The sequence below is a fragment of the Lithobates pipiens genome, unplaced genomic scaffold (assembly GCF_037356315.1).
Source record: "Lithobates pipiens isolate NorthernLeopardFrog02 unplaced genomic scaffold, aLitPip1_a1.2 Scaffold_8, whole genome shotgun sequence".
Taxonomy (NCBI): Eukaryota; Metazoa; Chordata; class Amphibia; order Anura; family Ranidae; genus Lithobates; species Lithobates pipiens.
This window is the reverse complement of record NW_027507903.1, coordinates 295099647-295113996: the sequence shown is the minus strand read 5'-3', so window position 1 is coordinate 295113996 and position 14350 is coordinate 295099647. Positions and strand designations below refer to the sequence as shown.

The 14350-nt window shown below is 40.8% G+C and overlaps 1 protein-coding gene across 1 annotated transcript in view; it reads right to left on the bottom strand.

Annotated features, from left to right (window-relative positions):
* ZNF346 (zinc finger protein 346) overlaps positions 1-14350 on the bottom strand; it is a 48517-nt gene that overhangs the window by 19134 nt on the left and 15033 nt on the right. The window contains exons 2-5 of the mRNA XM_077472487.1: positions 13416-13519; positions 11648-11743; positions 8431-8575; positions 7795-8064 (exon numbers count right to left, since the gene is read on the bottom strand). Of these exons, the coding sequence (XP_077328613.1) occupies positions 7795-8064; positions 8431-8575; positions 11648-11743; positions 13416-13519 (615 nt within the window). The remainder of the gene's footprint in view (positions 1-7794; positions 8065-8430; positions 8576-11647; positions 11744-13415; positions 13520-14350) is intronic.

Here is a 14350-nt window from a genome sequence, read left to right as displayed (position 1 = left end):
TTATCGAGCCCTGTCCCACAGAACATGGAAATGCAGTTATTTTTGTAAATATAAACTGCTAAATACCTTTTCTCATCAGCAGTATATAGCAGTTTTAGGACTTCCTATGGCCTCTGAGGCTGCATGACCCCTGGCTGTCTGGACAATGCCGATTACATGCACCCTCCCAAAAAAAATTAAAAAAAAAAAAAAAAAACTCTAGCAATACACACCAAACTGAGCATGTGCAGTCTATCTCCAAGGCTCTGTTCTATCAGCAAATGGATTAGGGACAGTAAGAGGGGGGGGAGGATAAAACAGCCTTTTTACACAATGCAGAGCATTAACCCCTTAGGTACCACAGCCCATATAACAAGCATGCTTTACTGCATATACAGACTGATTTTACTGTTGTGGGTTTGGGAACACTTTAAAGCTAAACTTCACTGCATCTGGGCACCAAACGCACTATTTAAATAATTTTAATATGCAAAGCAAACTCTCCCATCCATCCAGGTCTCCATGCTTTGTTGAGAATTTACTTTGGAAAACACCTCCTTGGCATTTCTGGCCGTAGCCATCTTGAGTAAAGGCAAATTATCCATCTGTCCTCAAAACATGCATGCAAGAGTGTGCGCTTAGCTGAGAAAACCCCTCTTGAAGACTCCTGGGATGTAAGACATAAATTTGCATAGGCAAGAAGCTAGGAATTAACTGAAGAAATGTAACAAAAAAAAAAAGTTTAACACAACTGACATACTTTCCTATCTATTTACGAATGCTAATAGGAGGATTAAAAATAATCAAAATGTTTATCGAGAGTGGTGTGCCACTTTAACTGGAAACAATAAAGATTTGCATGGTCTAGCACGTAGATTTCACTTAAAAAATGCTGTAGGTCAGTGGTGAAAGCATAATTTTAGGAAATGGGTGGCCATTCCATATGTCCTATAGTATGTCTAAACCCAAGAATGAAACCAGAATACATTCCAGCTTGCTAGTTATTCGATGTGGTGGCTGCATTTGGTTTATTTTCAGGCAAATACATTTTTGCAGATATATAAAATGCCTGTTGATTCTACCAGTCCTTGTACCTTTGTGCACTAAACTGAAATATAAAAGAATGTTATGAGCCATCTCATCTGTCGCCTGTAAAATTAGAGCACACCTCCGAGAAGTGTGTGCAGGCCAAACTAGGAGGAGAGCAGCCTAGGGCAACAATACTTCTCCACAGATACAGTACAAGGAAAGAGAATTGCCACCCCAGGTCAGGAAGTGTTACTGACACTGTTGAGATGTTGCAAATGCTTTCTTCATTAAAGTCGTAGTAAACTTGTTAGTAAAAAAAAAAAACAAAAACAAAAAACACACACACTTTCTACCTGCAAGGTAAAGGCATAATGTGCTAGTATGTATCACATTGTAGCACATTAAGAAAAACTTACCTTGAAACAAAGCCCTCCAGCGGCAAGCTGTCACCGTTGCAGAGGCTTCCATCTTCATTTGATGTTCCTTCCAAGTTTGTGGGCTGCGGCCACTTGAATGGCTGAGCCACGATGACACTGCTTGCGTGATGGCAACGGCATGGGTATGCCATTCCTTCAGATTGCAAGCACCAGTAATGTCACCGGCTGCTAATCAGACGAATATTTCCTAAACGTTGCACGTTTAGGAGATATTCATTTAAAGCGGTTGTAATAAGCTCCTGTCCCTTTAAGGCAATATATAACAGTGCTTTTTCAGTGTAATTTGGCTCTTTCCATGTTGTAAAATACCTGGTTGATCCTGCCTGTTCCTGTGTGTACTGGTCACGCTCATAGTAGCTGCTGATTCAAGATAGCGTGGTCAGTTTAGGTGCCTTCGTCATCCTGCTCTCTCCTCAGCATGTCTATCTCCCCCTCCCTCTCTTTTCCTTTTCCGTAGTCTGTGTGTGAACTCCCATCCCCCCCGCTTGGGGGATTCTATTCTCTGCAGCTGCTCCACTGCTTGTTTAAAAAAAAAAAAAAAAAAAAAAAAAAAAAAAAAAACACCACACAATTACTTTTATCCTCTCTGTTTTAGGTCTATGTTTAGTACAGTGTGCGTTTTTTTAAGAACGGTACATGCCTTCTTTGCACAGTGCTGCTGTGCAGCCACGTGTCCTCCCTCTGCCATCTTGCATACATAAGGGAATCTCCGCCCCACCCACTGTGCTCTCAGATTGGAAGGGAAGCAAAGGGAGGACACAACTGCACAGCAGCACTGTGCAAAGACAGTATTTAGCATTAGAATATTAAGAAAACATACATGCTGTACTAAACAGACTTGAAACAGATGATCAAAGTAAATTAATTGATGTGACTTTACAACCACTTTAACCTACAGGTAAGCTTTAATATAAACAAAATCCAGGGATTACAACCCCTTAAAAGTGTTACCCCAAAAATTAAATAGGACATATGTTTTTTGCATTCATATAATTTTTAATAAATTTAACCCATTTTGTTTAGCATCTATTTTGTAAAATATCGGGTGGTGATCCTGCCTTCTCTTGTTGCTGCTAAATGATCACATCATGCACAGAAGCAGATGCATGCTGACATGGTCACCTTGTGCATCTGGGATTGCTGCCAAGTGCAACAGGACGCAGTGGCGATGCATTGTGTGCCTGTATCTTCCATGCCAAGCTCTGTCACCATGCCCCCTGTTAATACTTCTTTCCATACAATAGCATTGCGTGCTTATAGAGACTTACTGCCTGCCCAGCAGAACTTGATTGCCAGTGGCCCATGGCAGAGATTATGGGCAAGACTTGCCCCCTGCAAAATGCGACCGCCAAGAAGCTCCTGGTAGGAATGGTGGGGAGCAGTAGTAGTCTCCCCCACTCCTCAAAGCTTGGGAACATAAAAGGATATAGTGATCATGTGACCACCAAGAAACCCAGGTCAAAAAGGGTTTATGAAATTGATTTGAGAAAAAAAAAAAAAGAAGAAGTAATATGGCATTTCCATAAGGGTACTTGTAAATGTGAACATGCATTTAACCTCTTGGGGCCAGCCGCATGCAGAGATTCAACCTCTCGTCGGACAGGCCTTGGCGCTGAGTGGTCGCATATTTGCATGCATTAGTGCAAATACTGATGTGCTGAGAGCAAATGCCCTGCACTGTTACCAGCAGCTAATGGAAAGCTCCTGATCGATTCCTTGCAATTGGGAGCTTTCTGATCATGTGACAGCCAATCATGTGACCACAAACCCCTCCCAGCAATCTAAACCCCTTAAAGGGCCAGGAGGTGACAGCTGCAAGGGCTTAATCTACTGAAATGTTGACACGTGAAAGTGTATGTTGAGTAAAACACTATTTTTGAGGAAGGTTTAGAATTCCTGTAGCCATCTTGGGATTCCTTTGAAAGATTTTCTGTGCCGCCAACAATAGATTTACTAGATAGGAAGTGTAGAAAAGCTGCAAAAGGATACAGGTGGTATATTATTAACCCCCCACCACACCCCGAGTTTATACAATTAATTTTTTTCAAAGCCTTGTCAGAAATGTAACAACTTGCACTTGACTTTGTCCCTAATGAACAAATCCCAGTAGCTGGGTAAGCAATGCTCATGGTGCAAGAAAAGTTTTAGTGAAGAGAACTGTAAATTTTGAAAATCCCAGAAAAAAAAAAAAAACAAACACACACACACACCCTAAAATTCCTGTTTTTAGTCAATTCTGCAGCTACATATGCACAATCATATCACAGTTCCTTCTTTCCTTTGTAGTCTACAATTAGGTGGTTGAGCTACAGTTTAACTTTCCCCTTTAAACTACAAAGGCAGCCGGATGGGGTTGTACACATGCCAGCCATGGCTGTGATACTTTGTGGCACAGCAAAAAAAAGTCATATCCATGATCGTGTTCAGTGGGTAGTGGGGGGGCGGGTAATATGTCCAGCAGCTCCATGTCTTACATGCCTAGCAAAACTTCTCTTAACCACTTGCTGACCGTGTCATGCAGATATACTGTGGCATAATGGCACTCCTTGACAAAAACCCGTATGAGTACGTCCTACCCGTTTTCGGATCGCATCGGCCAGCATGGGGATTGGGCACATCCCTGTGCCATCAGAGGAGAGGAGCCATATCGTTTCTTCCTTCCAAGTAGGAAAAATTATATGGCTCCTCTTCTAGTCACTCCCATCCCCACACAGTTAGAACATGCTGAGGGAGTACACATTTAGCCCCTTAATGGCCCCCTAGTGTTAACCCCTTCCCTTCCAGTGACATTTACACAGTAATGGTGCATTTTTATAGCACTGATCACTGTATAAATGCCATTGGTCCCAAAAATGTGTCAAAGGTCTCCAATCTGTCTGTTGCAATGTTGCATTACCTATAGAAAAAATAAATTCGCAGATCACCACCATTACTAGGAAAAAAAATAAAAATAAAAAATAATAAAAAAAAACACTTGTTTTTTTATTTTATAAAAATGCCATAAATATTTCCCATAGTTTGCAGACGCTATAACTTTTGCGCAAACCAATCAAATATACACTTAGAGTGATGCAAATTTTGTTTGGGTACAGCGTTGAATGACTGTGCAATTGTCAGTTAAAACAACGCAGTGCCAAATAGTAAAAAACTGCTCTGGTTAGGAAGGGGGTAAAGTCTTCCGGGGCTTAGGCCCCAAAACAGCCGACTATGGCGATATAGGGAGATGTGCACACATTTCTACAATTAAGTGGATCTCCTTTTTTGTTGAAAGTGGAAAATCCCAGTGAATAACACCACTAATATGAATGTATGGGTGTCATGATATTGCTCATATTGCTGAGGAAAGAACCAAGAGACTGAATAGAAACTTTTTTTTTTTTAAGCCATTAGGAGTATGGCACAGCAAATAATGAAAAACTGATTATTTTTAATATTTAGTCACATTAAAAATAATTCAGTTACAATTTCCTCTTTAAATAATGTCAGACAACTATATGCATGTGAAAGTTTAATACATATTTTATTTTTCTTTTCACTCCAGGAAAGAATAAATTTTATTAAATCACAATCACATCTTCCAGTGATTCAGACCTACAAATACTAATCAATACAACAGTAATGTTGGTTATTTAAAAATAGAATGAGTACTTATGATGTGGCATTAAAGGAGAACTTCAGGCTCCCCAAACAATGAAAATGACAAAGGAAGCTACTTAAAAATGTACATCTCCCATTCCCGATCTTAAAAAAAAAAAAAAAAAAAAAAAGAAGAGAAAAAAAATTGACACGCTTATCATAAAAAGGAAACCACCAGTTTTGTATCTACAGAGAAGAGGAGAATTTAAAAAAAATAAAATAAGTGTGTGCGTCTGCCAAAAAAAAATAAAAATTTGACTTTCTCTCCCCCCCTAATCACGACAAAGACTTCTAATTTCTTGCTCCTGTTAAATGTACACAGAGGCGATAATGATTACTGGGACCCAAGACATCTACAGAAAATCTTTGGTGAGATACTTGTAAAATAAATGTACAGCTAGGAGGTCTTTAGGGGGTGGGTGGGCTATGGGGTTTCTTATTACAATACTGGAATAAACTGCTCAGTTGTTACAGTAGGCAGATCTATCTAATTAAACATTTTTTTTCTTCTTTCCCCAAGTAACTAGATTATTTACAGAAGAAAACCAAGAATGAGCCCAGATAAAAAGTTAACTAAAATCATTGTAATGTATATGGAGGAGTGGAAGGGCATATTATGTGCATGCAACAAAACTGCAGTGTCCCTTTAAAGGGTAACCCAGCTGAAATTTATAAAGACAAATCTAAAGTAGGTTTTATCTACCTCAAATCTGAAGTTTACAAAAAAAAGCTAAATTTATTCCATGACTGCAAAGGAGACCTCTTCCTTTGCTTAGACCTGCCTGCACAGTGCCCCAATCTACTGCTGCATACACCATGTGACACCTGAATTCTGGTTTTGGGGCAAACACTTCATTCTCCAATCCCACTGTGGTGTCTCCATCATGAAGATGTAACAAACTGGAGTTTGAAAAAAGTAATGATCTGGTAAACTTTGCAGCTGATTCGGGGGGAGGGGGGGGGTAAGAGGGTGGCAGGAGCACTACAAGTTTCCATGTGGTACTGAAGGAGGCTGCCCGCTATACATCTGCAGGTTCCTCCTGTCAGGATTTACTGCTGTAGGAGGCTGTTAGAAAAATTTCCTTTCATCACTACCTTTTTACCGAACAGAAGTGAAGGAATCACTCCAACACAAACAAAAATAAAATAGGATTTTTTTACTCCTTGTAAAATGCCTTTCCTGGAGTCCATAAAAGGGACAGAGAAGTCTTTCACTGTTGATTATACTGCCACTTACAAGAGGATTGGATACTGGCAAAAAACCTATAGGCCAGCCTAGGACAATCCCTCCCACTACCAATATGCCTCAGTTTTGAAGCCAATACGACTGATGTGTGCGCCACTGAAGAGGGTTGAAAGAGCCTCTCACATCGCTGGATAGAGATTGGGCTCAGGTAATTAAGGGGAGCTGCATACAGAGCGCTACAGAAGACCCTTCGCTGTTATGGTGGTCAATCTGGACAGATAAGCATCCTTATACTAAAAAAAGAGACTGGAACTCCTCTTCCAGTTGGGAGTAACAGAAGATTACGCCACCTCTAGGATAGGCTTTTCAGGCAAAGACTGGATTGACTCAGAATCAGAGCCTCTCCAGTCCATGGCTCAGAAGCCACAGATGCATCAGATATAGAATCCCTAGGGAAGCCTCTGCAGTAAATGTGGCAGCAGAGGCCACCAAATATAAAAAAACAAAAAACAAAAAAAAAAAAACCTCAGCTGAAAAGTTCCACATAGAACTTTGCATGCAGCAGTGTCCAGATACTTACTTCAAACTGTATGATAAGAAACAGCATGAAGCATGCCACACGCCACCCAGCAGATGTCAGTGCTCAATGCCAGTGTCAACCCCTCTGCAATAGAAACCACCATGACATGAGGAATTGGGGTAGCTCTCAAAGGCTGGTCCTCACTAGACGAGTCTTCATAGATAGGGAAAGCAATGTGGCAGAGACAGCCAGTCTAGGCCTGGAAAGTATACCACGGTTAAGTGGTTACCAGTACAGTTTGGAAAGCACCTTATGCTGAACTCAGTACCTGAAGGTCACTTTCAGGCTCTCAGCAACATCCAGTTCAGCAATGTCCTGAAGAAAAGATGTGCATCCTTCCTGAACACTAGCAGAAAAATTAAGCATGCTGGTAGTAAGAGGGGTTATTCAGAGCTGACCATAATTCATTTGTGTCCAATGCTCCTGTGGGCAGCAGTATAACATGAAAGGTGAAAGACTTCAGCCCCTCTATTGGGGGGGGGGGGGGGGTGGGGGGGGAGGAATTCTACTACAGATCATTAAATTCTTTATAAAGGCATCTAAAGCTCACTGTATAAAAGTCAAAATTAATCATAACAGGAATTTTCCAGCAGACAAAACAACTCATCTTATCTTCAGTCATTACCGTATCATTTCATGGTGGGCATAGTAGAAGCAAGACAGACCAGTTTACAAAACACAAAAAACAGTACCAGTCCTAATCTACATTGCATGTATGTTTCTTTAAACTAGCAAGCTACCTTTTATACATCCCTAAAGATATAGCATTGAATATACTAGCAGGTCATGCATACGTTATGCAGATACAATAAATGCTGTAAACAAAAAAGGCTTGTAAATAAAAAGTATGGGGCAATGGAAAGATGTCCCCACTAAAAAATAAAACACTACGACATTCCCTCAAATATCAGCAGGTTTTTCAGTATCAGGCTCAGCATTTAACTCACTTGAAGCAGAGCCTGGCGTTAGAGGTTTGAGAGGTGTACTTTGCGGCAAAGCGTTCCCACAGCTGGTATATATAGTCATGAGCTTGCTCTTGGTCTCCTGCTTCTTATGTTTCTTGCCCGCATAATGTTGTTGTGCCATATGAGGATTGTTAAATGTGGCATTGCAGAGCTGGCAAAACTTTTCAGGGTCCGACCGATCAATTATCCCTGTCCCTGTATTTTTTTCTGGAGCAGGTGGCGTTAGACGAGGCTTCTTGGGAAGAGGTATTCCTGTTAAGCACAAAATCAAGTTTATGCAAAGATAACATCTTTGGCAAAGGAATACACATTCCATTTACAATATAGACATAAAAGCACACCTAAATTACACCTTGCAATGCAAGGATAGAAACGGGGGGGGTTAGAGAAGACACTGATCTTCCCAGTGAAAGGTTGCGCAGGCTGGGGGTGAGAGATGCTACAAAAAGGCATAAGCACAAGCACCCTCCCACTTAGCAAGAGGACAACTTGTAATATGGCGGGTGGGAAGAAGTTAACCCCTTCTATGGTAATTTTTAACCATTTTTAAAATTATATTTAAAAATAAACAGCAGTCTAGCAGTTTATAAATAGAGAAAAAAAAAAAGAATTGGTTACCTTCCTTAACTCCACCCTGTAACGACAGCTTCAGATTTTTTGCATGCGTTTTTCCTTCATAGTGGGATGCAGCAACCACAGGAGATGAAAAGGTCATGTTGCAGACTGGGCAGCACTTATTCCTATCGGTCTCATTACCAGCGTCCTGCAAATACAAAAAATAGTGCCAAAGAACATAATAAAATGAGTCCCTTTACATAAAATATGCATTTTATAGTGTGTATTCTTTGATCATTTCCAAAAATCCCCTCTATGCAGGGTGAATAAAAACGAAAGATTAAAAAAAAAAAAAAAAAAGTTTAATAAAATGCTTTTGGAGTAAAAAAGTCCGTAAGATAGTTTTCTATTGGCCATACAATAATTTTGTAGGATGAGGCTGTAGCTGTATATTCTGCAAAAATGTATTTTTTGGTAAACTCAATGAATCCAAGCTCTGCAAACTGAGATTATGGACTGCATTATTGCATGCACACAATTTCACAGTAACCATGAGATAAAACAAAGTTCAGGAATATTCCTTTATCCCATTGTTTTGCAAATTTATGTACACTACAAACTGTATGATTGTATTGGTTCTGAAATCACCGTTTTACTAACCCAACAGCTTATTTTAAATAAGAAACCTTCATTTTATTTGCAAATATTAAAGATCGTAAAATGTCAGCAAGAATAAGTCCTTACTTTTAAAGAGCACCGGTCAATTCAGATCCATTATGGCAGCAGCGCCCGTTAGCGGGCAGCCCCTCACCTGCTGCGTCCCTCACCTTAAGCAACTACCACATCACCAGCCATCCCATTAAAGTTAATGGGACTGTCGGCGAGTCAACAGCGAGCGAATCAGAGGAGGAGCCGCTGCAGGACAGAGATGACAGTTGCCCTTTAAAAATCATAATTTAAAGAAAGTGGATTTAAATCAAGCATTTTTACTAGCGATTTAAATCTATTTGATTTAAAGCAAACCCACCCACCCCAAGAATGATATAAAATGCAAATATTTAATAAAAATTTTTTACACTCCTAAAATTGCTGTTCATTCTGAATGGAGAGTCAGCTTTTATTATAATCACCTAGCATTTCAGTGTTATGAGCAAAGCTACAGTATCTGCACCCCATAATGCAAAAAGAAAATTCTTAGTGCAGGGATGTCTTAAATTTGACTGGTCTCATACGTCATGGAAACAACTGAAATATTTTTTAAATGTTAGAAAAAATCAACCCTTTAGCTACTGTTTAAAAATGCCCATAATAGATGCAGCTCCTTTCAAATGGCTTCATGGCAGGGTGGATTTGATTTAGGCTGCATTCACACCTGAGCATTTTCAGCTCATTTTTCAGCTCATTATTTTAGCAAAAAAAGTGTTTTTTTTTTGTTTGTTTTTTAACTTGTCGCTCTTTTTGTTTATAGCGCAAAAAAAATAAAAAAAATGCAGAGGTGATCAAATACCACTAAGGCTACATGCACACTGAAGCTGATAAACTGCAGTTTATTGGCGTTTGGGCGTTTTTTGTAAAAGCCCATAAACTCCACTCTATGTTAGCCTATGTGTCCATGCACACATGGACGTTTTTCAGCTTTAATGAGCAGTGGAGTTTATGGGTTTTTATTCTGAACGCCAGAAATTCGCGTTCAAAGTGCCGTTTTTCAGCGGCAAAAAACGACAAACGCTCATTAACGCTCGTTCATTAGTGTTCGGCATTCTATTTTTCAATGCATTGTGGGATTTTTGGAGTGTCCTCTGTGTATTTTTATAGAAAACGCCCATTAACGCTAACGCTGTAAAACGCTCATTAACGCTAGTATAAAACGCTGTTAAAAGCAGGTTTTTCAACCAGCGTTTTCTGCCAGCAATCTGGCGTCCAGAAATAGCTTTTTTGAGCTTCAGTGTGCATGGAGCCTAAAAGAAGCTCCATTTGTGGGGGGGGGGGGGGGAACACGTCAATTTTGTTTGGGTACAGCGTTGCACAACTGCGCAATTGAAGGTTAAAGCAACGCAGTGCCATATCGCAAAAAAAATAAAAACGGCCTGGTAAATTCTTCTGGTCCTTAACTAGTTAAAATAAAAACATTTAAAAAGCACACATTGATTTATATCCACCCTGCTTCATGGCAACTTTGAGACAGACTTAAGTAAATAGATGCGTAGGGTTCAAAGAGCTCAACAGAACTTCTTACAAAGTCTAAACAAATTTTTATTCAAACTCCACCCACAGTGGCACTATACAGGGGGTTCCTCAGCTTACAAACATCTGACTTACAAATGACGCCTTCTTACAGAGGGAGGCAACAGGAAGCGATAGGAAATCTACTCTAGGAAGGAAAATTCAAAATTCAAAAGAAAAAGCAGCTTTATCACCAATCCTTGTTTCCACAACAACCCAAAAATGTCAAAATCCAATTGTGACAGGGGCAGAAAGTGAAGCGAAATCTTCTGAGCAGGGGGGACAGACAATGAAAAAAATGTTGCAGTGGTGTTAACCTTTTCTATGCCATCCACAAATCTTAAAAATATTTTATCTTTGGCTGGAGCTACACTTAAAGCGGTTCTTCACCCTAAAGGGGAAGTTCCGCTAGTATTATCCCTCCCCCCCTCCGGTGCCACAATCGGCACCTTTCGGGGGGGAGGGGGGTGCAGTTACCTGGATAATCCAGGTATCTGCACCCACTTCCGGCCAGACCGCCGCATGGCTCCGCCCCCCCCCCCCCCGTTGTGTTCTGGGAAACACACAGTTCCCAGAGACACAGCGGGGGACCATAAGAGAAGCGCAGCGCAACTCGCGCATGCGCAGTAGGGAACCGGGCAGTGAAGCCCTCATGCTTCACTTCCCGATTCCCTGACAGAGGATGGCGGCGGTGGCTGCAGCGAGACGAGCGATCGCTCGTTATCTGCCGCCGACATCGCTGGAACCTGGGACAGGTAAGTGTGATATTATTAAAAGTCAGCAGCTGCAATATTAGTAGCTGCTGGCTTTTAATATTTTTTTTTTTTAGGTGCAGCTCCTCTTTAAAAAAATATTGCAAACAAACCAACTTAAGAACAAACCTACAGACCCCATGTTGTTTGTAACCTGGGGACTGCCTGTACTTTATAAAAGAAATAATGGAGTGGATTTATATGGAGTCAGACAACAGCTTGAATGAGCAGAGTACAAACTCACCTAAAATTTACAATGTATAACAGCTAAACAGCACTATTTTTATAAATACCATAAGGCTTACCAGAGCAGCAGTATCAGCTCTTCTTTTTGCTGGTGTAACACCCTCTGCCTGGTGAATGGTCAAGTACCGTCGATATTTACTTGCATGTTTCCTGCTCTAAAAAAAACAAAAAAACAAAACACATTTAATGATACTAAGACATTAAAAGAAATGTTTGACGTTAAAAACAATCCTGCTGCTCCAGGTGAACCAGCAATAATGGCGCATGGGGTGTACGCCCTGTCACTGCTGCAGGTTTACATATGGAGAAAGACGATTTGGATGGCTGCTCACCCATACAATGCAAATCAAAGCTTGTTTACTAAAAAGTTGTAACAGAAAAAAAAACAGGCACAATAGGCATATTGGGAGAAGCAACAGTACACTGAGCTTCCCAATGAAAGGATGTGCAGGGGGACTGAGTCAGGACAAGTCTGATCATTGGAGGAGAGCAGGCAGAGTTCCAGCACACCTAGAGAACTGACCACACAGTGTACTCCATTGCTTAGTGTGGTCAGTTTTTAATAGGAAAGCAGAGGGACTGGCAGGAACACCAAGGATTTCACACAAAGGAAGCAATACAAAAATAACAAGTTACTTGTTCATACAAGTACATGGTGCAGTAGTCATATTTCAGCAATATAAAATGTTAGGGTAACAAACACTTTAATCCTCTAAAACACAGAAATCCTGATGGGTAGGGTCTTTATGTACGATACAGACCTGTGATCAAGCAGCTTCCAAAGACCAATGGAAACTGGAAGTTCATACATTTAACCACTTGAGACCCGCGCTATAGCCGAATGATGGCTACAGCGCGGATCTCCTTTGCCGGGACTACGTCTATTGACGTAGTCCCGTGCACGAGCGGCCTGCGCGCCCCCTGAGGGGCGCGTGCGGCACGCTCTGTGATCGGCGAGTCTACGAGACTCGCCTGATCATCGATCCGTGCAAGGGGGTCGATCCCGACCCCTTATTACGTGATCAGCTGTCAGCCAATGACAGCTGATCATGTGATATAACGGAGCCGGTAATCGGCTATTATTCCTCCTCGCGCTGACAGCGCGAGGAGAAAAAAAAAAAAAAAGCCGATCACCGGCGGCCGTGATCAGGACATCAGTCCCGATCACGGCCAGCCCTGCCAGTGCCCACCTGCCCCCTGCTTTGCCACATGAATAAAAAATGTGTCCCCTCTGTCAGTGCCACCCAGCAGTGCCCACAGTGCCACCCAGCAGTGCCCACAATCTGCCTCAACAAAGGTGCTGCACCCCAGTGCCACATATCCGTGCCCAGCAGTGCCGCCCATCAGAGCCACCTATCAGTGCCCATCTATCAGCGGTACCTATCTGTGCCACCCATCCGTGCCATCTTATCTGTGCCCGTCTTTGCCCATCGGTGCCTTATCTGTGCCTATTAGTGCCACCTTATCTGTGCCCATCAGTGCCGCCTCATCAGCGCACTTCAATGAAGGAGAAAAATGACCTGTTTGCAAAATTTTATAACAAACTATTAAACATGATTTTTTTTTTGCATATTTTTTTGTTTGTTTAGCAAAAAATAAAACTCCCAGCTGTGATTAAATACCACCAAAAGAAAGCTCTATTTGTAGGAAAAAAAAAAAATGTTAAAAATTTCATTTGGGTACAGTGTTGTATGCCCGCGCAATTGTCATTCAGAGTGCATCAGCCTGGGACTGAGGGGGGTTTAAGTGCCCAGTAAGCAAGTGGTTAAACTAAATTTTAGATTACTCATCTAACAAAGTTCACTGTAAATATGAACAGAAAGTTACCTGGTAATGTGCAAGCTTCTGTGACTCCGAAATCAAAACAGCACTGCACACTTTACAGTGGCCATCAGAGAAAAGGTGGCCATTTTCTCGGATTAAACGGTTTACTGAAAATTAAGAATACAAGAAATGTGTTAAAAAACGTTTACTACATAAACTAACTCAAAAAAGCATTTTTGAGCAAAACTGAATTCACACAAGTACAGTTAGTAAGAGAAAAAAAAAAAAAAAATCCAAAAATAGAGTTTATGTTCTAAAGCCAAAAGAAAAATGCTATTCGACTGGGAGCCATTCTGTGTCTTCATACCCACATATATGGCCCCCTTTTTTGCTCTATGTTCAGAACATTAGTTTTCCTTTATTTTACCTATAACCCATTAATTCTGTTCATTTTCCTTAAAGCAGCATTAAACCGAAAGAGAGAAACATTTACTATATTGCAGCTTACCAACTGCATTACTTTCCTTTTTAGGCTTTCCTCCATTTTGCATCTGTTTTTGAAAAGCACAAGCTCTCCAGCAGAATGTATCAATTTAACACTGGCAGGAGTGATTCAAATGATCAGATTTTCTTTATTTTTAAAACTTTATTCCAAAAATGACAAAAAAAAAAAAAGAAGTTTGCTCTAATTTTAACATGTTAGCTGGAGTTTGGCTTCAATTTGTTAGTGGCTCTAAATCTCAAAACACTCCCCAATCAATCAAAACTCCCCTCCAAACAATGTTGCCGTGCCTCCTTTTCTCATTGCTCAAGAGTAGTGTTATAATATAAGGGGTGCATTAGGGGCCATATTACCAGGTAAAAAACAGAGGGGTAAAAAACAAGGAAATTAAAAATGAATGCAGCCACCACATCCAATGATTGGTAAGCTGCAATATATTAAATTTTTGGGTTTATTACCACTTGGAAATCAAGTTCAGATCCAACTATGGTTAACA